The sequence below is a fragment of the Peromyscus leucopus genome, chromosome 14 (genome assembly GCF_004664715.2).
Source record: "Peromyscus leucopus breed LL Stock chromosome 14, UCI_PerLeu_2.1, whole genome shotgun sequence".
NCBI lineage: Eukaryota > Metazoa > Chordata > Mammalia > Rodentia > Cricetidae > Peromyscus > Peromyscus leucopus.
This window is the reverse complement of record NC_051075.1, coordinates 41,512,516-41,536,061: the sequence shown is the minus strand read 5'-3', so window position 1 is coordinate 41,536,061 and position 23,546 is coordinate 41,512,516. Positions and strand designations below refer to the sequence as shown.

General features: G+C 46.6%; 1 protein-coding gene across 1 annotated transcript in view; it reads right to left on the bottom strand.

The window, feature by feature from the left end:
• Positions 1 to 6,710: 6,710 nt before the first annotated feature.
• Positions 6,711 to 23,546, bottom strand: part of Prkch (protein kinase C eta) — a 210,271-nt gene continuing 193,435 nt past the window's right edge. Inside the window, exons 13-14 of the mRNA XM_028858102.2 lie at positions 9,523 to 9,666; positions 6,711 to 7,992 (exon numbers count right to left, since the gene is read on the bottom strand). Coding sequence (XP_028713935.1) covers positions 7,846 to 7,992; positions 9,523 to 9,666 — 291 coding nt within the window. The 3' untranslated portion in view covers positions 6,711 to 7,845. The remainder of the gene's footprint in view (positions 7,993 to 9,522; positions 9,667 to 23,546) is intronic.

The following is a 23,546-nucleotide window of genomic DNA, read 5'->3' as shown; positions in this document are numbered from 1 at the left end:
ATCATGTTTTGCTCTGCCTAATTATTTTGTTTGTGCTCCCAAGTCCTATGGCTACCATGTTCTCCTAAGATGAACCTTTTCAGATCTCAAAATAGCTTATGTTTATTTGTTAGACTTCCCTCAGCACAGACTGTAACCTGCATTTGTATCTGAAGACACTAATTAGATTAGGACAAGATGGAGGCAATAATCTAAACAAAGATGCCTTGCTGTTTAGTAGGTTCTGGTCAAGAACATAATTTGGGGGCCGAAGGCATGACTCAATGGTTAAGAGCATGTGCTGCTCCTACAGAAGACGTTTGGTTCCCAGCACCCATATCAGATGCCTCACAGGTGTGTGTAACTCCAGCTCCAGGAGAATCCACTGCTCTCTTTTGGCCTCTGCGGATGCTTACACACACATGGGCATAAATACATGCAGACACATGCCCATAAGTAAAAATAATATAAAAATCTTAAAAACTATTATGTCACATTTATGGTCACCCCATTTCCAAGAATACAGGGATTTGGGGGAGATTTTTTTAAAATTACTTTATTTCTTTATGCATTAATTTATTTATTTTGAGTCATTCTAGGTTACATCCAGCAAGTAGATTATGCCTGGAATAGAGTAAATATTCAGTGACTCCTAGTTTAATGAATGAGTGACTCTCCAGGCCACTCATTGGCTCTTGTAACAGAATTTTCTGGAAGGAAATGTATAGTTTTGAAATAAACTAGTACTTTATTACATTATTTCATTTTTGTGTTTAGTTATTGTTACAATTTAAAACAGCAAGTATCTGGAAGGAGGCTGACATGAGGTTGCCCTCCAGAGGTGCTTTATTGGAAGAAAGAGCCATGCGACACTGACTGGAGAGAGCCTTGGAAGACACAGGGCATCGTGCCATAGGCAGCATGATGGGGCCTTCCATGGAGAGAGAGTGCATTCCTTCCAAATTCCAAAAAAGGAGCATCATTAGGATGAGCATCCTGAAGGAACGAGCTTTCAAATCCCCAGGACAAAGTGGGTTTCTTATTTTTATAGGTTTCCTGAGTGAGTGGTGGACAGGCTTCCCACGGGACCTAGGCTGGCTTGTCTTGCCTGCTAAGGCACACACTATAAACTTGTCTGCAAGGGGGAGGGCTGCAGGGCCAGAGCTTAGTGTGCCTTCTGGGCATCAACTCTCTGTCTTGAAGAGTTTCAGAGAGAGAGAGAGAGAGAGAGAGAGAGAGAGAGAGAGAGAGAGAGAGAGAGAGAGAGAAAGAGAGAGAGAGAGCAAACTCATAAACTAGGGAGGCTATAGTCCAACAGTTATAATATTGAAGGCTTGAAGTCTCAAGTAAGATTAAAGGAAGGATTGAAATTGGTCTTCATCCCAGGGGAGCAGGGCTGGCTCCAGGCTCCAGAATCCCCACTTCTGACTGACATTAACCTGCTAATCACCACACGCTGGGTACCACTGCTCTTCTAATCCACATTGGCCACAAGGAAATGAGTTGAGACTTGGTGACTTGTGTTGTTCAAGTTCAACCACAGGAAACACACCATTCATCCTTGTGCAAGTGGTCCAGGAGTTATCAAAAGAGAAAGAGATGAGATTAGGGTCATTGACGTGTCTCAGACAGTAAAGATGTCCAGTGCCAAGCCTGATGACCAGAGTTTGGTCCTCACAACCCACATGGTGGAAGGAGAGAACTCACTCCCTCAAATGGCCTCTGACCTCCATGCTTTCACTGTGGAATGCACCATACCCAACTCTCCACCACAATTCACCACAATACAAGAACATGACTTTTGAAATAGTGGTTAGTCTTCCCTACTGACCAACATCTCTTCCAGTGTTTCAGTGACATTGTTGAAATAATTCTTGTCTTGCAACTTGTCAGCATTCATCTGAATGCCTTATAGAATCCAGTCCCTGGACTATGGTTCATTTTATCAGTGAGTACCCCACCCTCTTCTTGGGCAAAACCTTTTCCTTAGAGAAGTGGTTCTCAACCTTCCTAATGCTATGACCCTTTAATATAGTTTCTCATGTTGTGGTGACCCCCCAACCATAAAATTATTTTGTTTCTACTTCATAACTGTAATCTTGCTACTGTTATGAATCATAATATAAATCTCTGTGTTTTCCAACGGTCTTAAGTGACCCCTGTGAAAGGGTTGTTCCCCCCCAAAGGGGTCACGACCCACATGTTAAGAACCAATGCCTTAGAGAAAGAGCAAGCATACTGGAGTCCTACCTTCTCTTCTAGCAACTGCTGTTAGCATCACCTACCAAGGGAGATTAGTTTCTTGTGCTCCTCTCAACTTTCTAATTCTCTTTTCTTTTTTTGTGCCCGGGTAAACATGAAAAATAGGAAAAGCAACTGGGCAAGAGGTCCTGGTGAGCATGTGACCATGAGAATGAGTGATTTGAGTGTGTCTAAATAGAATCTTGAGACAGAGAGAGCACAGGGTGCATGTGGACATGTGTTAAGGGATAAAGGTTGCCCAGAGGTGGATAAGGAGCAAATTCAAGTGGAGGTTTAAAGTATGACAGGGAAATTATCAATGAGGGAGGAAAGGCTGGTGGAGCACAGCCACCTGCTTACTGTTAGCCAGTAGAGCTCAAGGCTGCAAGACCTTGAGAGGTCATCCAGGGTATTTTTGGCACTGTCCGGTCAGATGACTCCTAGACTTTCCCTGGTTTCTAAATTTGAAAAGTCTCTACAGATTGTCTGATTCTTGGCAACCCACTTGAACTTGTCTACACTTGGAGTTAGCACAACCTTCCCTTTGCCCCTCCCAAATTCTTCCAGCTCTGGCTCAAGCCGCTGGAAGAATGAAGTCTCTGTCGGGTAATGACTGCCTTGGTGGCATAAGACAGGCCACTGCAGGGATCTGGAAGGGCGGATGACATGTGGCAGGGACAGTTAGGGCTGTGTTCAGAAGAATCGACAGGCCTGTGGAGACTCTTGTGTCACAACAGATCTTCAGATAGCTTGCTTTAAGCAGAGAGGCTAACTGTCTCTGTCACTGGCTTCGGACTCTTGGGCATGGCAAGACTTACTGAATGAACATCTTGAATATACTTTCGTTGCTGGACACCGGCTGCACAGCATGCTGAGTGACCATCCATAGGTTGTCCAGTAGGTACCCAAGATGAGTGTGGTCCTTGTGCTAGTTAATCAGAAGTGAATTAAATGAATCTTGTAGTTAAATCTAATAGGGCAAAAGAATTCCTGTCATACTGGAGAGAAAAAGCCACTGAGGTAAACCATGGGCATTTCTTGGCCTGACAAGAGTGAGGTATGTTTGAAGCGAAACTGATCCTGTATATTCATTGGGCTTCATTCAGAACTCCCCAGAAGGTTTAGTCAGCTGAGGCGGCTCTGAAGCCAAGCAGAAGAGTTGAATCTCCTTAAGTTGGAACTGGCTCCACATCTGTATGAGATGGACGTGAAGAACATGGGTATTCCTCCTGTGTAGCACAAATCTTAAAGGTCTTTTTAATATAAACAAACCTGGAGCCAGGTATTGGGGTGAATGCTGAAAGATCAGAGAAGCAGAACAAGTCACAACTACCTCACCTTACCAATTCCTCAGCTGATCCTGTTTCCTCAGACCGGATGCCTCTTAGCTGAACTGTGCTGCTCAAAAGCCTAAAAGCTTAACCAGCTCTAGTTCCTGGTCCTCACGCCTTATATACCTTTCTGCTTTCTGCCATCACTTCCTGGGATTAAAGGCGTGAGTCACCATGCCTGGCTGTTTCCAGTGTGGCTTTGAACTCACAGAGATCCAGATGGATATCCGCCTCTGGAATGCTAGGATTAAAGGCATGTGCTACCACTGCCTAACCTTTATGTTTAATATTATGACTGTTCTGTTCTCTGACCCCAGATAAGTTTATTAGGGTATACAATATTTGGGGGAACACAATATCACCACGCTCCTGTCCACTTTCCAATGGACATCCCAAGCACCACAGAACAGCCGGTAGTGATGACAGTGAACACTGAGCAGTTTCACTGTCCCTGCACTAACTAAATGCTTTACATTGACCACTGAGGCATTTACAACTCCCTTTGCCTAAAAACGTCAGGTGAGTGTGGGCTCAGCCCACAGGTCTGTACCCCACTAAACCTGTTCTCTTAACTTGGGGGCCTCTGGCCTCCCATGGCAGAGAGTAGTGTCTTTCCTAGGCAGTCCATGCTGGGGCAGGAGCCCACCGCATGGTGACAGAGGCAGAGATACGTGGGAAAGGTGGCTGACATTTCTGAGCTCCAAAGGCACCTTCAGAATAAACACACAGATGAAGGTTTTAAGATGTTCTGATTGGGAAACTGGCTGTGTAGCAGGCTGGGCTCTGCAAACCAATTGGAGGGAGCCAAGAGGAGGGGGCTGGAGAAGGGAAAGACAGATGATCAGGAGTGGAGGTGGGGTGGGGACAGGATGAAGCCCAGGGGCACCCTCAGCTTTGGTTCTAATTCAACACAGGAAGAAAGGGAGCCAACAGAGTTCTGTCCACAGCTGTGCTCTTCTAACCTGCAGCCCAGCCCAGAGCGACCTGTGACCACAGGGCTCGTTTCCAGAAGAACTTATGACTAGTAGGCTCATTTCCTGCACAGACGGTTGAGGTTGGAGCGGACTCTTGTCTTCAGATGATACAAAGGGAGGAATTATATGACCCAGCATGCCTGTAAGCCGGGGCATCCCAGGGGGCTGGTTGGTTTAGGTCAACAGTGCCAGATGAAGCAATCAGGGTAAGACCGAACACAAAGGGACAAGGTCTAAGCTGCTGGCTTGGGAGGTGGTGAAGGACAGATGTGCAGCTGGGATACTGAAGACCACGTGGCGGGTAGTGCTCTTCTCTCTGCAGTGACGTCACACCGGGTTGGTGGCTGTCACCGTGCAGCTGCCACAGGCTGCCGGGTGGCTGTCCACACCGATCTTCTTCCTGCGGCTGCTGTGGCTGTTGCTCCAGCCCAGTGGATGAGAGGGGGACCGAGAGTTACCAAAATATAGACGGACCTCCAAGAGGAGGAAAAGACCGGAAACTGCTAACGCTCAGAGGTTACCCCCAGGGGTTCAAATGGAGTTTATGAGACCCAATGTGACCCAGACTACTTCTTCTTTCTCCCCTTTTCCGGAAGATGGGGAAATTGAAGTCACTATTGCATCACCTGGGCCTGCCCCAGTTCCTTGAATCAGGGGTGAGAAGCTCCGCCCTTGATTGCAAATTAAGTCGTCTCCCCTGCAGATCTATAAGTTTGCACAGGGGATGACTAACACCTTCCTGTCGACTGGCAGCTTATTTCCTGCTGCCAGTGAACCCCAGACTACACCCTTTTAACTGCTCTTAGGACCCCACCAAGGTAGAGAAATGCAATTGATCTTAATTGAAAAGCCTTATTAATTTGTGCTAAAAGCAAGGACTCTGGACAAAAACTGCTTGGTCCCCATCTTGGCCCTAAAATGCTTTTATTGTGTGACTTTGGACAAGGTATTAAAGAGAGAGAGAGAGAGAGAGAGAGAGAGAGAGAGAGACTGTGTCATGCCTCAGTTTCCCCATCTGTACAATTAAGATAAGAGTACTTGCTTCATAGGAGCATGGAATAAATAAATGCACTTAAATAAACAAACAAACAAATAAATAAATGCACTTAAAATTTGTACAACTGGTTTGACATAAGCCAACCATAATGAATGTTAGGCATAAAGACGAAGAAGCCCCAAGTCAGAATGAACCCCCACCCCTCCCCCAGCAGACTGTGGGTAAAATGTAAAGCTTTAGATCTAGGTGCATCCCTTCCCCAAAATCAAGACTTTTGGGAAACCAATAAACCCCACTTCACTGATCATTTCTGATCTCAGTTGTAAGATGACTGCAGTATTTACTCCTGTCCACTACACAGACATGGCATGAAGAGCTCCTGAAATGTGCTAAATAAATCTGCAGGAAGGCTCATCGATTTTCTACTTATGCAGATGTAAATTTTTCTAATCATGGAATGCCAAAAAGAACCCATGATGGAGCCTGTGGTACGGGCTCAGCTGTTTCCTAATTCTCCTAGGCTGTTTGCATCTTTAAGGATGCCATGATCTGGCCAATCAAATGTAAAGAGAGGTTACTGTGTTCTTCTGAGGAGGTGGTTAAGCAGCGGGCATCTCCTTCTTCTCTCTTCTTGCTCCATGGACCTTAGAGGCTCTACTTTTAAGAGGGCACAATTAGAAGATAGAGAGCCGCCAGGTAGCGGTGGCACACGCTTTTAATCCCAGCACTCGGAGGCAGAGCCAGGCGGATCTCTGTGAGTTTGAGGCTAGCCTGGTCTACAGAGCGAGATCCAGGACAGGTACTAAACTACACAGAAACCCTGTCTCGAAAAACAAAAAAGCAAAACAACAACAAAAAAAACAAACAAAAACAAAACAAAACAAAACAAAAACCAGAGCGTCACAGAATGTGCTGTATGTGAATGATAAATGAACATTTCGTCTAGCCATTGAGATTTTGAGGGCTAGTCTGCTGCAACACCCAGAATTCACTGTCCTGATTCAGGTAGAAGTATGGATCAGTGAGATAGACCAGACCCTCCTCAGGGGTTTAAGAAGCTACGTCAATGCCTCCTCTCCAGAGTTTGCCTACAGTCTTGGGTTCTAATAACCGTGAAAAGGCTTTTTAGTCTGATGAGAAATCTGTTCTCTGAGTCGGGGAGAGAACAAATCATTCCTTACACAAAACTCCCTTTTGCTACAAAATGCCTTTATTTCCAGTCAGATAAAATTTTTCAACTGTATATATGGTTACACATGAAAAGGTACGTCTTTGCCGCCGGCCTCATTTACAAGATCCATTTTTAATTATTAATGTGTCTATCAGACAACCTTCTTTGTCTCTGAAAACATAACTTAAATAGACTGCCAATGGATCAGCCACACCCGTGTTCGTGGATGTGAATGGTGTGCAGTTCACCAGTGAGTCAGCCTGCGACGGTGTGGGTGTGATTAGATCCCACCAGTTGGCAGGTGGCATGCAACAGAAGCCTGCCTGTTGGCCACACTACGGTGGCAATGGCCTTTCTAGGAACAAGAGAGCATGTGCAGACACAGAAGACAGATCTATGCAATGTGAAGAGGCTTCTCACAGAATGCAGACACCATTCGGTGGACCCCAGAATGAAGAAAAGCATCACGAAGGCGACTCCGCTGCGCACACTTCTGCTGATCATGGCACCTTCTTGTTTGACACTCAATAAATAGTTAGTTACTGAAAGGAGGAACGAGAGGCTCAAGACACTGACAGTTGTCACCATGTCCAACCTCCTTCTGAACATTGGGTTTTAGGTTGGGAGCTCGAAGGACGCCCATCTTCTGTTTCTTCAGAGTGAGTCATTCTACTTGGAATGCCATTCACTTCCCTAGAGAGACCTCTCGATTCTTCATTAGCAGTTAGTCTTTTGCAGACTGCAATATTGGCTTAAAGATGAGTGTAAAGTAGTCCACAGAAAGTTTAGATTTGTCTCTTGAAGTAAAAAAGCCTGTTTGGCTCATAATTTCTAGGCTCTACTATATTCTTCCCGCCATCTCTCCTTCCGGTTTCTGTCATTTACTCCAAGCCTGAAATAGCCGTGTAGACTCATGGGCTGAGCAGTGCACATCTTTGTAACATCTTATCTCAGTCTCAGCTACAGAAATGTACCATGGCTCCTTGGGTCTTGAGAGAGTGGCTCTCTTGAAGCTCCACCCTTCAAGGAGTTGTGAACATTGGCTCCTTGAAGGTGAAGGTGGTATTCTAAGGCGGATGCTAAGGAATTCCCACAAAAGAAATTCCTGGAAAAAAAATCCACATTCCCCCGTGATTCTCCTTCCCCATAAGGCTATGGTTGCAAATCTGGTGACACATAGGAAAAGTTCCTAAACTCATCCTGGTTAATCATAGGAAGATGTCCCTCATCAATTGGCGTTAAAACGGGCTCTTCTTTTATGAAGTCCGGGTCAAAATTGCTGACGTCTTCTCGGGATTTCTGTTAAAAAAAAAAAAAAAAAAAAAAGGAAACCATGGTTAAATTGTACGTATATGTACCTGGGGTTTTCGCCTCTCACATGGGACTCAGCCCATTCCAAGGAGTTCAGAGAACTCTCTTCATCATCGGTCAGCAGCATCGTTTATGGTTCTGACCACTGTGATTAAGCAGTGCTTTATGGCCAACCCACCACATGTATTATTATGGCCTTTGCCAACTGCCAAGTCACTCATCCCATGTCCCACCCTCTAGTCACCGAGTCCTGCCAAGTGGGACAGCCTTAGACTAGGAGGCTAAAGAATAAATGTGGTCACCCAGACTTGCTTACTCACTCACCCACGATCCTCCATTTCACTGAGGTACTGCTTTCCAAAAGGCCTCACTGAGAGGGCATGCCTGCTCACATCTGCCCGGGAGTTGGGTAAACTCATGCTCCCCTCACTTACTGTTTGCACACATTCTGCACGTGTGAGAAGAGGTTCTCAGGTGATTTCACGGTGCTGCCGAGCTTAGAGCAAAAGTGATTGCCCAGTTACTGGTCAGCAACAATATACCCCACTGGGCTGGAGCTGGTACGTTCCCTCGGCTGCTGGATAGCCCAATCCTGACGGACTGGTGCAGACTAAGCTCACTCTGGTCTGAAGAACTGTGTAAATGACATCTTTTATGAACCGATGCTAGAGATCAGCTTTGGTGCCTGTCCTGGATCTCACGCTGCAGACCAGGCTGGCCTCGAACTCACAGAGTTCTGCCTGGCTCTGCCTCCCGAGTGCTGCGATCAAAGGCGTGTGCCACCACGACCACCCAGCATTATCTTTCATCTTTATCACTCTTAGACCTCCCACTTCTCTCTGGCTCGAGGACACTTCTTTCTCCACCTTCAGACCATATCTCCTCCCTGACAGTCCTGATCTATTTTGAGCCTGGCTTCTCTGTCCTCTTACTCTGGAGGCATATATGTTCAGCTCAGCTCAAAGACTATGAAGTGGGCCACTCTCAGGCTTTGTGGCTCAGATTGGTACAGTTTGGTATCCTCAGCATTTCGCCAAAGGGGCTCTGCCTGTCTGGCCTGAGTCCTTCGTCACAGTAACTTTGACAAGCTGTGTAGCCAGGCTCAGTGATGGAGCACCTTGCACCTTCTTTACTTTCTTAGGGCTTGGGAAAGACACAAATGATGCCCCCAAGAAGCTTGAGAGAATTGGCTAGGAATAATGACTCACCAATCAGTTCAATTCTTCTAGGCCCAAGAAGCTAGGGAAACTTAAAACAGCTTAGGGCATATTAGATGCTGGGATGTTTTCATTTAGGTTAAGGGAGGGTAGAGGTAAGGCAAACAAGAGGAGACGACTTTTTGTGAGAAGCACTGAACACATGGAGAGACACTGTCTCAGAGGCTGCCTGCCCAGTCTCCCTCTGCAGGAGGGGCCGGCAAACCTTCACTCTGTCATCCCAGGGGAGACATCAGCTTTTCCATGGACGTTGATCATCTGGAGAAAAGGGAGAAAGTAGTACAATAACCTTGACACTCACAATTCTGGGCCGGAAAGGCGGTTCTAGTTGGCGATGGTTCAACTGGGCCCAGTCGATTTCCTTAAAGAAAGGATGCCTCAGGATCTCGTGTTCGCCTCCCTGAGCCAGGCTGCCCAAGCGCATGGTGGGGTTCTTGGTCATGAACTAAGAGAGGGCAAGAGAAAGAGAGAGTCATTCATTCACTCACATACAGCCACGTCACAAGACAGCAGGCATCAGCCCTGACTAAGGAGCTCCTGGGAGGTTTTTTTGGCTGGTCTTGCTTCACTAGCTGGATTTTCCATCCTGGGCAGCGCAGGCAGTATGAATCATGCCTTAACGTCGAGACTGCCTGAGTGGATTTTTGGCCTTCCTCACTGCCGTTTCAGGCACAGCCACTAAAAGAAGCCTGAAGGGTCCAATTTTCTTTTCTGTAAATACCAGGTGTTTTTCTTTCCCCTGTAGAGAAAGGCAGCTCCTTATGAATTAGCGTGTCTTTCCTTGTGGACAGCAAGCAGATCCTGAATGGGGCTACTTTTAGGAACAGCTGTACCATTGTTCTGAGGCCCGCTCCGCTGGCCAGGGTTCCTGCTCTCTCCTAAGACCACAGAGAGATGTGAGGGTCATTGTTGTTGAGATCTCTCTACAACGGCAGCAAGGGTGAAAAACTCTGAACACTTCTGTGTCTGGGTTCTAGGAAAAACTAAAAGTTGGTTGCTTGCCTGTCTTTCTGTGGCTAAGATACTATGTATGGTTCAAGAGGAACCTTCTCTGCATTCAAGATGCCCCTTTTCTGTTTTGAAATGAGTTTATAGATTGAGAATGTGTGACTGCATAGGCCAAAAGCACAAATCTTCCATCTTCGTATAAATGGAGAAATATTCTTGGTGCTTAGCTCCTAGGCGTTTTGAGCCAACTCCTCTGCTTCTTACAAATGGTCTTGGTGTTTTGATCATTTCTTAATGAAGGACTTAGAGAATAATTCACTTTTCAGGGCCAGAATATAATTTTTTAATTTCAAATGATTTCCCATTAAAATAAAACGAAACAAAGCAAAACGCTGAACTTAAATAAATAGTTTTGTTTGGGTTGGGCATGGTGGTAGCATGTGCCTGTAACCCCATTTGGAGACTGAGGCAGGAAGGTGGTGAATTCTAAGTCAGCCTGGGCTATACAGTGAGACCTTGTCTCAAAAACAGAGCAAAAACAAAAGGGTTCTGGGTGTGGTTTTGGCAGAGTGCTTACCCAGCATGGCAAGGTGCCGAATCCCACCCCAGATGTGTGAGAAACAAAGCAAAAAGTTTGTGGCTTTATTTAAATCAAGTTTCTTTGTGCTTCTTCCAATCTTAATTTCCAGTGCTGGGGTTCAGACCCAGGGCTTTGTGTGGGTGAGGCAAATACCCTAGCATCGAGCTCCACCTCTGGACTCTAAATCAAGTTATCTAAACATAGACTAACGACAAGTTTTGACAGTCCCCAGATAACCTTTTCAAGTTAGACTTTGTGAGCACAAAACAAAAGTAATGCTGTGTTTACAGAAACTGTTGGGAGCTGAATTTACTGAGTAAATTTAAAGATTTTTCAAAGAAAATCTTGTTGCTGATGCAGACATAGAAGAAGGTGACACCCAGGTCATGCCAGGAAGCCACATAAAGCTCCCAGTGTTGGCTCAAAGGACAAGGATCACAGCTGAAGGGAAGGGTGGCCAAAGAGCCTCGGCAAACAGCAATCCCGTGGCATCTACTTTGCCAAACGCTAAAAGAGTGTCAAAGGGGAGCCAGCAGAGAATGAAGACCCCGATGGGGTTGGATGGCTTCTCCTTTCTCCAAGTGACAAAGAGTTAGAGGACCTGGGGTGCTGGATTCAAGGTAGGACCCAAAATAAAATAAGCTCTCAAATAGACACAGGTCCAATCACAGCAGTTCATACCCCAGACATTTACAGTGGTCATTGTGGGTTTAAGAAATGCATGTAAGTGACTCTGCTACTCTACATAAGTGCAAAGGAGTTCATACTGATAATTTTTTTTTCTCCAGGAAGATGGGAAAATGTCTTCCAAAAAAAGAGAGTAGATTCTCTCCATGGGAATGTTAGTGGGGTACAGTCCCTGATGCACAGGCAGCTGCAAGTCTAAAAGCTCATTAACAACTAATAATGAAATTTAAAAAAAAAAAGAAAGAAAGAAACTTGAGAAACAAGGATCACAGAAGAAGACCCAGATGGCTTGTGGGAAATTCCCGGGCCTGCCATCGATGGGAGCAGAGTATGTCTTGGGAATATGTGGGTGCAATTTGTTCTTCTGGAAAAGGGAGTCAGGGCAGGATTCCAGGTGTCGGGGTGGTAGAAGCATTGCTGACTGACTTTGTGCATTCCTCCCTGGCCCTGGCTCTGAACCTGAACTTCCAGGGAGCAGTCAGTGCGCGAGAAGCATTGTCTGAGGACGAGGAGACAAGTTCCCGGCGCTGACACCTCTGTGGGCAGGATGATGACCCGCTGCTGTTGAACACCTTCTCTCGGGATTCTGATCAATCTTTTGGAATAATATTGATTGAAAATTTTTTAAACATATTTTATTTTTAATTTATGTGTATATCTGTGTATCTCAGCGTGGGTTAGTGTACACAAGTTCAGGTGCCAGCCGAGGCCAGAGGCATCAAATACCCGGGAGCTGCAGCGACAGGTGGTGGTGAGCTGCCTACATGGGTACTGGGAACGTGGGTACACCCCCTTAACTGTTGTGTCTCTAGTCCCATAACCTTGATTTTTTTTTTTTTTTAGCATCTTGACTTGAGCCCTTTAGACACAATCATCCTCCACCTAATGAGAAAATCTGACCAACCCAGTCTGGTAAGTGTGGCTCTCGGTCCTTGTCAAAGAATCTTCTCTTTGCCATGAGATAGACTACCACAGAGGTCCACCACTGGTCCAAATGCAGAGAGCAACTGACCCTGGGGTGTCCAACCCCAACTAATACATCTACGCTGCAACCCCCGGACAGAGGCTCAGGAAAAAGGACTGAAGAGGGGGCAGGAAGGATGTAAGAACCAGAGGACCGGGATGCCTGCTATGAGATAGTGTCTTCCAGACAGACGTTGCCTAAAAAGACCTGCATAGTGACAATGTGACATGCCGTAGTGGATGGGAGAAATTTCACAAGGCCTCATCCCTATGTAAGAGATACAGGCATTCAGTGGCTGCTGAGAAAGGAAGGATCCTTCTTCTCTAGGGATAGGTTCTCAGCTAGGTTATCCGATCCTAAGTGAGTACCCTTAAACACATGCACATAAGAGCAAAGCTCAATGCGCCCAACTGGGGTGTGTGTGTGTGTGTGTGTGTGTGTGTGTGTGTGTGTGTGTGTGTGACAATACTAGTTAAAGAAAAGGTCATGAATGTGAGAGGGAGTGTGGGAGAACATGAGAGGCTTTGGAGGGGGAAGAGGAAGGGGTAGAAATGATGCAAACATGATACTTAAGACATTATCAAGAAACAATTCCAATTAAACAAAGAGAGAAGAATCCCCCATCACCTTTACAAAGTCTATATCGTATCTGGTGAATGCAAGGCAGTGCACTAAGCTTGGGGGTGTGCAGGAGACAAGGGTAATATCGTTCCATCATGGCACAAATCAAGAGAAGAGGCAAGCCAACTAGGACACACCCTGGATGCGCTGAAAAGGATCAGTTTGGGAGGCAACTAGGCAGTGGGACCAAGTCCTGTGCTCATTGCATGAGTTGGCTGTTTGAAACCTGGAGCGTATGCAGGGACACTTGGCTCAGTCTGGGAGGAAGGGACTGGACCTGCCTGGACTGAGTCTACCAGGTTGATCGCAATCCTCGGGGGAGGACTTGTCCTGGAGGAGGTGGGAATGGGGGGTATACTGGGGGTAAGGGGAGGAGGTGGGAGGGGGAGAATAGGGGAACCCGTGGCTGATATGTAGAACTGAATGGTATTGTAATATATATATATATATATATATATATATATATATATATATATATATATAAGAGTTCTCTGAGAGCTTGGGCGATGCCTGAGCCAACAGCATGGGGGCTGGCGGTAGGAAGGCAAGCAACAGCATCACAGAAGAGGTAGCATTGGATGAGATGAAGAGCGTGGCGGGATCCACATGTGAAAGGAGGAAGAAGATAATCATGCCTGACCACACCCCGATGTCAGCACACACACCCCCGATGCACACAAGCACCTGAGATACCAAGAGAAACGAATATAGCCCGGGACAGCTGGCACATGGAGATAGCTGGGGATGTGTGTAGGCGGTAAGTCTGACTTATCTGAAGTGCTTGAGGAGGCAAGAAGACTGGCCACAGTGTGATGGATAAGTAAAGACTGGGAGAGGGGAGCGTAGTCGGGAGGCTGAGACCAACAGCTGGAGTGTCGGGCAAGTTCAGAAACTACAGTGCTTGTGGTCAAGGGGGAGGGAGAGCTGGGAGCAAGTTCTAGAAGGTTTTAAAGAAGAAACATGCCTAAGGCGAATTGGAAGGATAGTCTAAAGTCACGGCATCGCCTCAGGCTGTGTGACCAGGCAGCGCAATGGAGTCCCAGAGGCAGGTCCTCCAGCATTCGTGTTAATGGCGGCATCAACAGCAGGAGCCAGGGGAACAAATACAAAAACAAGTATTCCTTGAGATTATGAAAGTTGTCCGAATCAAAATGGAGTCACTTGTGCCAAACCTTCCCAAAGCTGGGAGGTTGTGAAAGAGCCCTTGATAACAAGAACTACCCCCGAAGATTCTTCTGGAAGCACTCGTCTTTACATACATGCTGCCACAACCTTACACAAGGCTGCCTGCCCAACAAGGGTTTCCAGTCCTGATGAGATCCTTGTCATTGATTGTAAGGCTGACGATTATGGGTCATGTAATGCTCCTCATTTGGCTACCCACCCCCCAACACTTAATGTCAAACCAATGTCAACCTCTTACAATATGCTCATGGTTTCCACGTTGGCATGCATAATACCATTGCCATGTCAGTTCCTGACTAAGCATATGAATCTGGAGAACCTCTCTGTTCATTGTTTAGTTTAATTAAGGATTTCAATGTCTTGCCAAATTTGAGTGATTGACACGCTGAGTTTTGTATCCGAGCTATAAAGCACCCACACAGAGACAACTAACCATGTCTAATGGGGTGCAGGCTGGGGTTAGGTCTGTCAGTGACATGTGAGGATAAAGGGGTGAAGCTGGGGAGGCAGGAAGATGCTTGGACGGAAGAATGAGAGGGAGAGAGAGAGAGAGAGAGAGAGAGAGAGAGAGAGAGAGAGAGAGAGAGAGAGAGAGAGAGAGAAGGGGAGGTGAATAAACAGAATTGAGACCATTTTATTCAATCCACATTGTGTGATTTCCAATAATTCCAATTCTCATTCAAAAAGCAGGAAATGCCACATTACACGAAGGCCAGGTTTGGATTATGGGGTGTCTCCAACACGTGCACTCTTTAAGAGGAATGGCCTGAGGGTCAGGGGTGGGCATGAGACCCCCACCCACCACCACCACCACCCCCACACATACTGCCACACATGAGGCTGGTGTCACTTGCTAACTTTCATGGCTTCTGACCCCTGGAATAGAGGAAGAGGAGAGTTCTTCCTGGGTATGGTGACCTATGCCTCTAATTCCCCAGCACTCAGGAGGGCTGTTGGGCAGGTGAACTGATGCAAGTTTGAGGCTAGCCTGGGCTACTGAATACCAATAAGCCTCATTCTGAGATGGGGATGGGGATCCAAGGTGACAGGAGACAGGAACTGGATATGAAGAAGCCAGTAAGGGTTGACTATTAGGACAGGAACCATTGTAAAGAGGAGGTAATGGGGTGGGCACTAAGGGATAAGACTTTTGGGAGGAGTGGGTTAGAGCCCCCATGTAGTTATTCTTTCCAGACACACAGAGATGGAGGGTTAAAAAGGTGTTTTCCGCCAGTCTTGGGCCTCGTGTGGGTGACAGCACATTCTGCAGGAGGCAGAGCTGGAGGCTGGAGGGGCTTGCTGTCTTGGAGCTGTGTCTGGAAGCCCTGGCCACCTGCTGTGACTGGCGACAGCCTCGATGCTTTAGCAGAAAACATCCCCACTTGTTCCTGTCCCTAATGGACTCAAATGTTAACTCAAATAAGCTAACAGTCCATGTCTCGGGTTGTTCTTAAAATATACCTCGCCTCCACTGCCCTGCTCCCTGACCATGGTCCAAACGGGAAAGTCTGCCAGGAAGGCAAAGCAGGAGTCTGCACACATTTACCAAAGGAAGCAGGTGGTTCAGAGAGCCAAGCAAAGCACTTGGTAAACTGTGGGGAGTGAGTGAGGGGCCTGGGGAAGCCGGTCCATCCCAAATGTAAATGTCACGATGGAGGGATGGCAGAAGAGCAGAAGAGAGAGGCGGGGCGGTGTGTGTGTGTGTGTGTGTGTGTGTGTGTGTGTGTGTGTGTGTGTGTGTCTCAGACTCAGCCTGCATTCCCTAAGGAAAGTGGAGAGACTGGGAAGTCCCAGGTCCCCGACAAAGTCTACAGGAAGACGGCAGCTCCATAGTGAGGTGTCCTGGATGATGCTGGCCAGGTTTGGGAAAGCCTGTCTGGAGAGAACGCCTGCAGAGCAGGAAGGATACACAAAGCGGGGTGCAGAGGGCAGCTGTCTAGGCTTTGCTGTTCCTGACCTGTATGTGTGCATCAGCTCCAGCCTGTGGAGCTGAGTGGCCCTGAACACACACTAACTTCTCCGAAACTCCAACGCCTCAGCTGTCAAATGGGGTTTCCCTATACTTGGTATGTTACAATGAGCACATGGCAACATTGGTGTGAAGCACCTGGCACAAAGGAATCCTCAAGGGATGTCAGATGGGAGTCTAATTTCAAATCCTCCATAGCTTCATCTTGTTCTCCCTCAAGCCTCCAAGAGAAGGGCCTCAAGTCACAGGTCGGCCTTGACCCTGACTGAGGCTTGTCTGGCCAGCCTGGAAAGAGAGAGCAAGACACGTTTCTGCTCTCCCAGTACCAGACCTCAAGTGTGGAGTGACGGGAGTGCTCTTTGATAAACGAGTTTGACAGCAAATCCGTTCTGACTCAACTTAAAAACAAGAATGTAACTACTGAGGGCCGAATGTTGCTGTTTCATCCACAGCACCAGCAGAAGCGAGATTCCCGTGGAGGTCAACAGGTGCAGATGGAGCTTCTGGTCAAAGTGGCGTCTGGTGCAGGACTGACCACGTCTTGCAGGCTGAATACATCTGTGGAGGTGTCAGTGTGGTGCTGTTCTACATGACGGAGTTTAAACTAGCCCTGTATAATGATGAACCGAGACAACCGGATCCAAATGTACTTTGGAATCCATTACAACGTAAGCAGTGGCAATAATTATTTATCCTACTTCAAAATGTCTGACTTCTCGAGGAGAGGGCTAGTCACATCGACGGAGCAATTAGACAATAACGTTTTCTCCCAGGAGTCAGAAAACACTGTATGTTCTAGTTCCTAGTTGGATTTGGCTGTTGGGCAAACAGAAGGACCTTCTTCTTTCATTTCATTTCAGACCTTAAACAAAGGGCAGACAGGTTTGGCAGAAGGGAAGGAAACCAAGCCTTGAGACTCTTCTATCAGTATTCTGGGGAGCCTCTCTGAGACAGAAGGGAAGGCATTTCGGGGCTCTAAAGGGAGTTCTAGGGAAGGAAGACAGAGGAGGAACACAGGGCGTTAAAACAGAGGTTGGCTCTCTGCCACGATGGCCAACCTCACTATGGGCACACAGCCTGAAGGCCACCCGGAGGCTGACAAAATGTGCCCCGTGTATGCATGCTGCAGGCACATACCTTCTGCTTCTGACCCTGGAAGAGTCTGACCCAGTTGGGAGGAGCAGCTGCCAACTTTGTCCCTTTGCACCCCTTCAATGGTGATGAAGGTGGGGAGGGGGGGTGGGGGGAGGGAGGGGGCACACATCTTGGAAATGACCTGTGCCAAGAACACAGTCCACCTCAGAGTGGTCACAGAGGAACAAGGCTGGGTGTGTGAGTTAGCGGATGAGGCAGCATGAAAGAGGACAGCCATTACGGTGACCTGATGTTGATGTCACTTTTCCACAGGAGAAGACAGAGGCCGAAGCTCACACCGGAGACGGAACTGAGGATACTCCACAGAGAAGGATGGGATGTGGTGGGATGGAGAGGGCACAGAATGGACTTTCGGAATAGCTCTGGGGAAGCCAGCTGCAATGTTTAAAGAGCAGGCTGTCATGTGGCATGGTGTTGCTACAGAATACTGGGTGAGCCAGAAGAGAGTCCCCCCGGCTTGCTCACATTGGACCTGCATGGGATTTACTGGCTAGGCTGGGTCTGGTAATCCACACACATACGGCAAAGAACAACCCTGCCAGGTGTCCCTGCTTGTTTAGGAAAGGGCAGTTGCAGGAGCATGGAGAAAAGAAAGTAGAGTTGTTCTTTTCCTTTTTAGCTGTCCTTGCTTAGTGAGTGGCAGTTTTTATAGGAACATGCTAGCATTTTTTTCATTACACCCAGCAGTGAGTTAAATGCTACCTGCCTGTCCTGTGTTTTGTAAACATAACTTTTCCCGAAGCCCAAGCCATCTTAGGAACTTCACCCAGGCCATGTGTCTGTGTTGGCCGGGACTGATAAAGGTCAGAGGTGTCTCAGGGATGGAGCGCGCTGGCGTCATGTACTTGTGCTCATGTTTATTATCTAGGTTGGCCAAAGTCCCCTCAACCAGGCTCCAGCAAGGTGGCCAGTGAGGCAGGCTCCACTGCTCCCATCCAGTAGCTTCCTTTTATTTTTACCAGAATTTTTTCATATAATATGTTTTGATCCTCGTCTTCCCCCTCCCCCAACTCCTCCCAGGTTCTCCATCTCCCTAACCACTTAGCTTCATGTTCTTTCTTTTTCAAGTGTGCAAGGAAAAGTGGGTTCTCCCTGATGCTGCTGTCCCACCTGCCCAAGCCACACAGATGTTTTGGTTTGGGTGCCACCCTCAAGAGTTGCTACTGTAGGGGCTAGAGAGATGGCTCAGCGGTTAAGAGCATTGGCTGCCAGCGGTCCTGAGTTCAATTCCCACCAACCACATGGTGGCTCACAAACATTTATAATAGGGTCTGATGCCCACTTCTGGCATGCCGGTATACATGCAGATCACTCATACGTAAAATATAAATAAATATATATATATTATATATAAAAGAGTCGCTACTGTAACTTGATATGCCATGTTTTGTCAGTATCCATGGGAGGTCTGTCCTTTTCTAAATAGAGATGGAGTGGATAAGGGGAGCAGGGGGAATGTTGGGGGATGAACTAGGAGGAGAGGAAAGAGGTGAAACTGTAGTTGGAATGTAAAATAAATCTTTAAAAAAAGTTGCTACTGTAAAGAAGGGAGGGCTTGGGAAGGCTTTTCTGAAGCACATTATTGAACATCCTGTACTTCTTCCCATGGAAACTCAGGTCAGTACTCTCCTCTTGTGCACATTCCTTGCCAGCTACCAAAGATCTAACTTTTTTTTTTCAGTTGATTGCTAGTTGTGGCTTGGACACCAAAGATAATATATATGCAGGACCAAGGATCAAGAATCTTGCTTCTGCTCAGGATTTCCCCAACTTAGAAAGTGCTTTTGATGCATAGAGGTTGGCTAGTGACATCCACATAGAGTCCCCAATCTCATGTCCCAGAATTTTTGACAAGTTTATTTTCCTTGTTGGAGAGCCAGAGGTGGAGATGAAAGAGGCCTGTGGTGTGAAAAGTTCATTTGAAAACAAAGGAAAAAGAAAAGAGGAAATCCTTCACATGACTTTCTGCAAATAAAACCCTGTTCTCAGGAAATAAACATTCTATGAAGTGGAAGGAAGTTAAAAACAAAAAACAAAAAAACCCAACAACAGCTTTACAAAGTCTCTGGGAAGGAAGATGTGCCCTTTTCTGTTGCCGGCCATGTTATCCTTGATGTGACTCAATGGGTTGCTTCTAGGAGGTGTCAATTCTACCAGAAGCTTCCATGAGAGGCTGTGGATATACCATTTCCTCACTGAGGAACTCCAGCCCTGAAGAAGACCTTGTCTAATTGCATGCTAACCATCTCTCTCTCTCTCTCTCTCTCTCTCTCTCTCTCTTTTGACAGCCATTTTTGGGGTGTTCTGCATAACAGCATTTGAAAAAGCAGCTCTAGTTGTCTGGAATTGGAGTCCTGCAAGCCTTCATTCCCACATTCCCTTTTTCTCTGCTGGGTGACTCCCTGCTGGCCACCCCCTTGAGCTGCCCAATCTCCATCTACCAAGAGAGGTGGTGGGAAAGGAAGGGCCAACGGCCATTGCTCCCTAGTCAGCTGCCTAGCCACAGACAGGGCCTCGCTCATGGTAGGGAAAGGATCCCAGAATTCACCGTGGTTCCCCTCTTTGTGACAGAGGCCAGCAGGGATTCTGCACACAATGCACGGATGATGAAATCTGATCATTTCAGTGACAGATAAACCCACACAAGTACATACTCTGTAATTTCTGTAAAGCTTTGGAACAAAAGCACTTTATCACCGCCTGCCAATGCCGAGATTATAATGCCTCCAGAACTGACAGAGATGACTCAGGAGAATGCGGCGGCTCCTTTCAGCACTTAGCTAACACCTGTGTGAGCTCAGCCACTGGGTGCTGACTTCATCTGAGTTACCACAAAGCCAGGCGATCCCTCACAGGTGCTGACTCAGCACCTCTGAGCTGGGCATCCCCAGTCAAAGCTCTGGGGCTCCTTGAGGACATCCTCAAGCCTTCCTATCTGGAAGTAGATAGGCAAAGCTCAGATGAACCGTCAAAGCTCATTGCAAACTGCATTTTGTGTATGTGTCATGATTATCAACGTTTTGGCACAATTCAGGGTGAGTGTGGGGAGTGTGGTGACCACAGAAGACAGTATTTGTTTCAAAAGGAAGGACAAACTTAAACAACAACATCAGACTTGTAAGGCCAGCAATCTAGAAAGTCTCTTTCTATTTTTTTATACAAACGTGTCGTTGAACAACATCTCCTGTTAATTGGGAAGCTACCACCAGTTTTTGTTGTTGTTGTTGTTTGAGACAAGATTCTCCGTGTAGTCCTGTCTGTCCTAGAACTAGCTTTGTAGACCAGGCTGTCCTGGAACTCAGAGATCCACCTGCTTCTGCCTCCCGAGTGCTGGGATTAAAGTTGTGTGCCACCACTGCCCGGCTTCTGCCAGTATTGATGATCTATTCATTGAGGGAGAAGTTGGGGGTGGGATGTTTGGAGCATGCATATGTGTTTAGCAGATACATTTTAAATTTATTACATTTATGTAACTATGTGTATACATGCACATGTGCATATCATGGGGGCACGTGTAGAGGTTAAAGGACAACTTGTAAGGTTTGGTTCTCTCCTTCCACCATGTAAGTCCTAGGGATCAAATTCAGGTCATTAGACATGGAGGCAAGTGCCTTCACTGGCTAAGCCATCTGTCTTAGGTAGGGCTTCTATTACTGTGAAGAGACACCATGACCATGACAATTCTTATAAAGGAAAACATTTAACTGGAGGCGGCTTATAGTGTCCATTATCATGGTGGGACATGGCAGCATGCAGGCAGACATGGTGCTGAAGCTGAGTCCTACATCTTTATCCAAAGGCAACAGGAAGTGAACTGAGACACTGGGTGGTATCTTGAGCATAAGAGACTTCAAAGCCCACCCCCACAGAGACACACTTCCTCCAACAAGGCCATACCTACTTCAACAAGGCCACACCTCCTAACAGTGCCACTCTCTGAACTTATGGTTGCCAATTACATTCAAACTACCACATCATCTCACTGGCTCAGCGCTTACAGTTAAAACAAAACAACAAAGGACAAAGGAGCAAAAGAGGGAACAGCCTTTCTACCGGTCATTTTTAGTACAGGGATCAGTAGTGATTTTTTTCTTCTCAAATAGATTTTCTGGCTAAAGTCTGTGTCTTCTATTTTTCCAATTCTATGCTCCACAAAAGATGTTTCTACCAGGAAGCCCACGTTCCTAGCCCCCTATCTGTATAAAACTTTTGGACAGCCATACATGAGTGTTTCAAATGTCCACCATCTTGACGGTGGTCAAGGTCAGGAGGAGAGTAGAAGAGGTAATGATGGGAAGAAAAGATGCAGGAATTGATGATGGATTACAAGTCAAGAGAGGCTGAACCTGTCCTGCCAAGCATTCACTCTCATAGGAACAATGAGCAGGACTGTCCCTTCTCTTCCTGCAGGCAGGAGGGTCACTGACTCTGCTATATTGATGAAGCACTGGCTGGGGCCTTTAACAATTCTGTGGTAGCTCCACGAATGAGAGTTGTGAAGTTTCCACAGACAGCAGATGATAATGATGCCTTCCCTCTTTAAAAGAGGGAATCAAATAGCCTTTTATTTCAAAGTGAAACAACAGTATGAGAAACATTTAATGCAAACTCATTCCTGGAACGGCCCTGACCATAGCACTAAAAAAAAAAAATCACAAGGACATCTCAGGAAGCCACAAGAAGATGACCCACAGTAGAAAGGGAGATGTTCTCAAGAGACACTGCTGTCTTTCCATCTGACTATCAGGCCATAGAAACAATGCACCCCAAAGAACTGGGGATGACCCCAGCAACGGCATTCTGGGAGAAGGAAACGGCACCAGGCAGAGGGGGAGCTTGTCTCCCAGAAATGGATTTCATACAGTTGTAACCGCTAGTCAGACCACCTTACAGGATGAAACTGAAGCCCAGACAACGATGGACCAGTAGTGGGTGGGACCACATCTCAGCTGGGATGGTTTAGACATGGATGTTCTTGATTCTCTGTTTAAATGTTAAACTCACTTCAGGACCCTGAAGACAGATTTTGTCTTGATCACTTTGTCTCTCTTCCCAAAATGCCCACAATGAAAAAACAATTACTCTAGGGTCCTCTGACTCTTCCTTGGACTAAAAGTTGCATCTAGAAGCCATGGAAGAGCTTTTGTGGTGCTCACATGTGTTTTGTTGTTTTTTTTTTAAAAATAAATTTGTGTGTAATTAAGCTGATTTCCTTCATTCTTTCGTGAAGGCTAAGCTCATTTTCCCCACACAGACTGAAGACAGCTCTGTCCACTCAGAGTGCTGGTGGAAGACTCCCACTCACATTTCCTATTACAAAAAATTTCTGACACATAAAGGGGACAATGAAATGCCCTTGATCTACTCAGCACTCAGACTTGACTGATGTGTGCCCAGCTGTGCTGCGGTTGTTTGCCCTCTAGTCCCAGATGCACAGAGTATCTCATGTGCAGATACTCTGCCAGCCAGGGTGATCTTTTAGACATAAGACATAAGATAGGATGTGATCATGCATGCTTGTCTGAGAGGCTTCAGACTCGCCTTGGCATTTCAAAGTCCAAACACCTTTCTGTGCTCACCAGGTCCTTGGGTTCTTGCTGCCTCTCCAGCCCCATCTATATTCCTTGCTGCCTGGCTCTCTGCATCCCTGGATGGCTCTCCCAGGGTGGGTGGGGGTGGGGGTGGAGGTGAGGAAGGGGTTAGTTGTTTTTGTTTTTAAATGGGGCTAGCCACTGGGAGTTTGACCATGCTCCAGTGAGTTTATGAGCAACACAAATTGGACGTGGTATTCTTTTCTTTTCTTTTCTTTTCTTTTCCTTAGGGGCGGTCACAAGGGAGGGGGGGTTGGTGGACCTGGGAGGTGAATGTAATCAGGGCGCATTATGTGAAACTCCCAAATAATCAATAAAAATATTATGTTGGGAAAACAAAAGATATCCTAGCTAGCTGTCACTTACTCAAAAGGACTTCTTTTTCTCAGGATCTTTATATACTTTAAACCTGACCCCTCAAGATGTCCTTCTCTCCCAGACCAGGTGAGGATAGCTGTGTTGCTTATATATTCACAGCACTGGGGACTTCTTGTCATTACATTCTAAGCATTCAGTTATTGTATAAATGCTTCTTCCAAACCTCTTTTTTCTCTCCTCTACAACTAGACCGTCAATTCTATAAGGTGGGGAACACAAGATGGATAAGCAGCACCTTGTTCAGAGG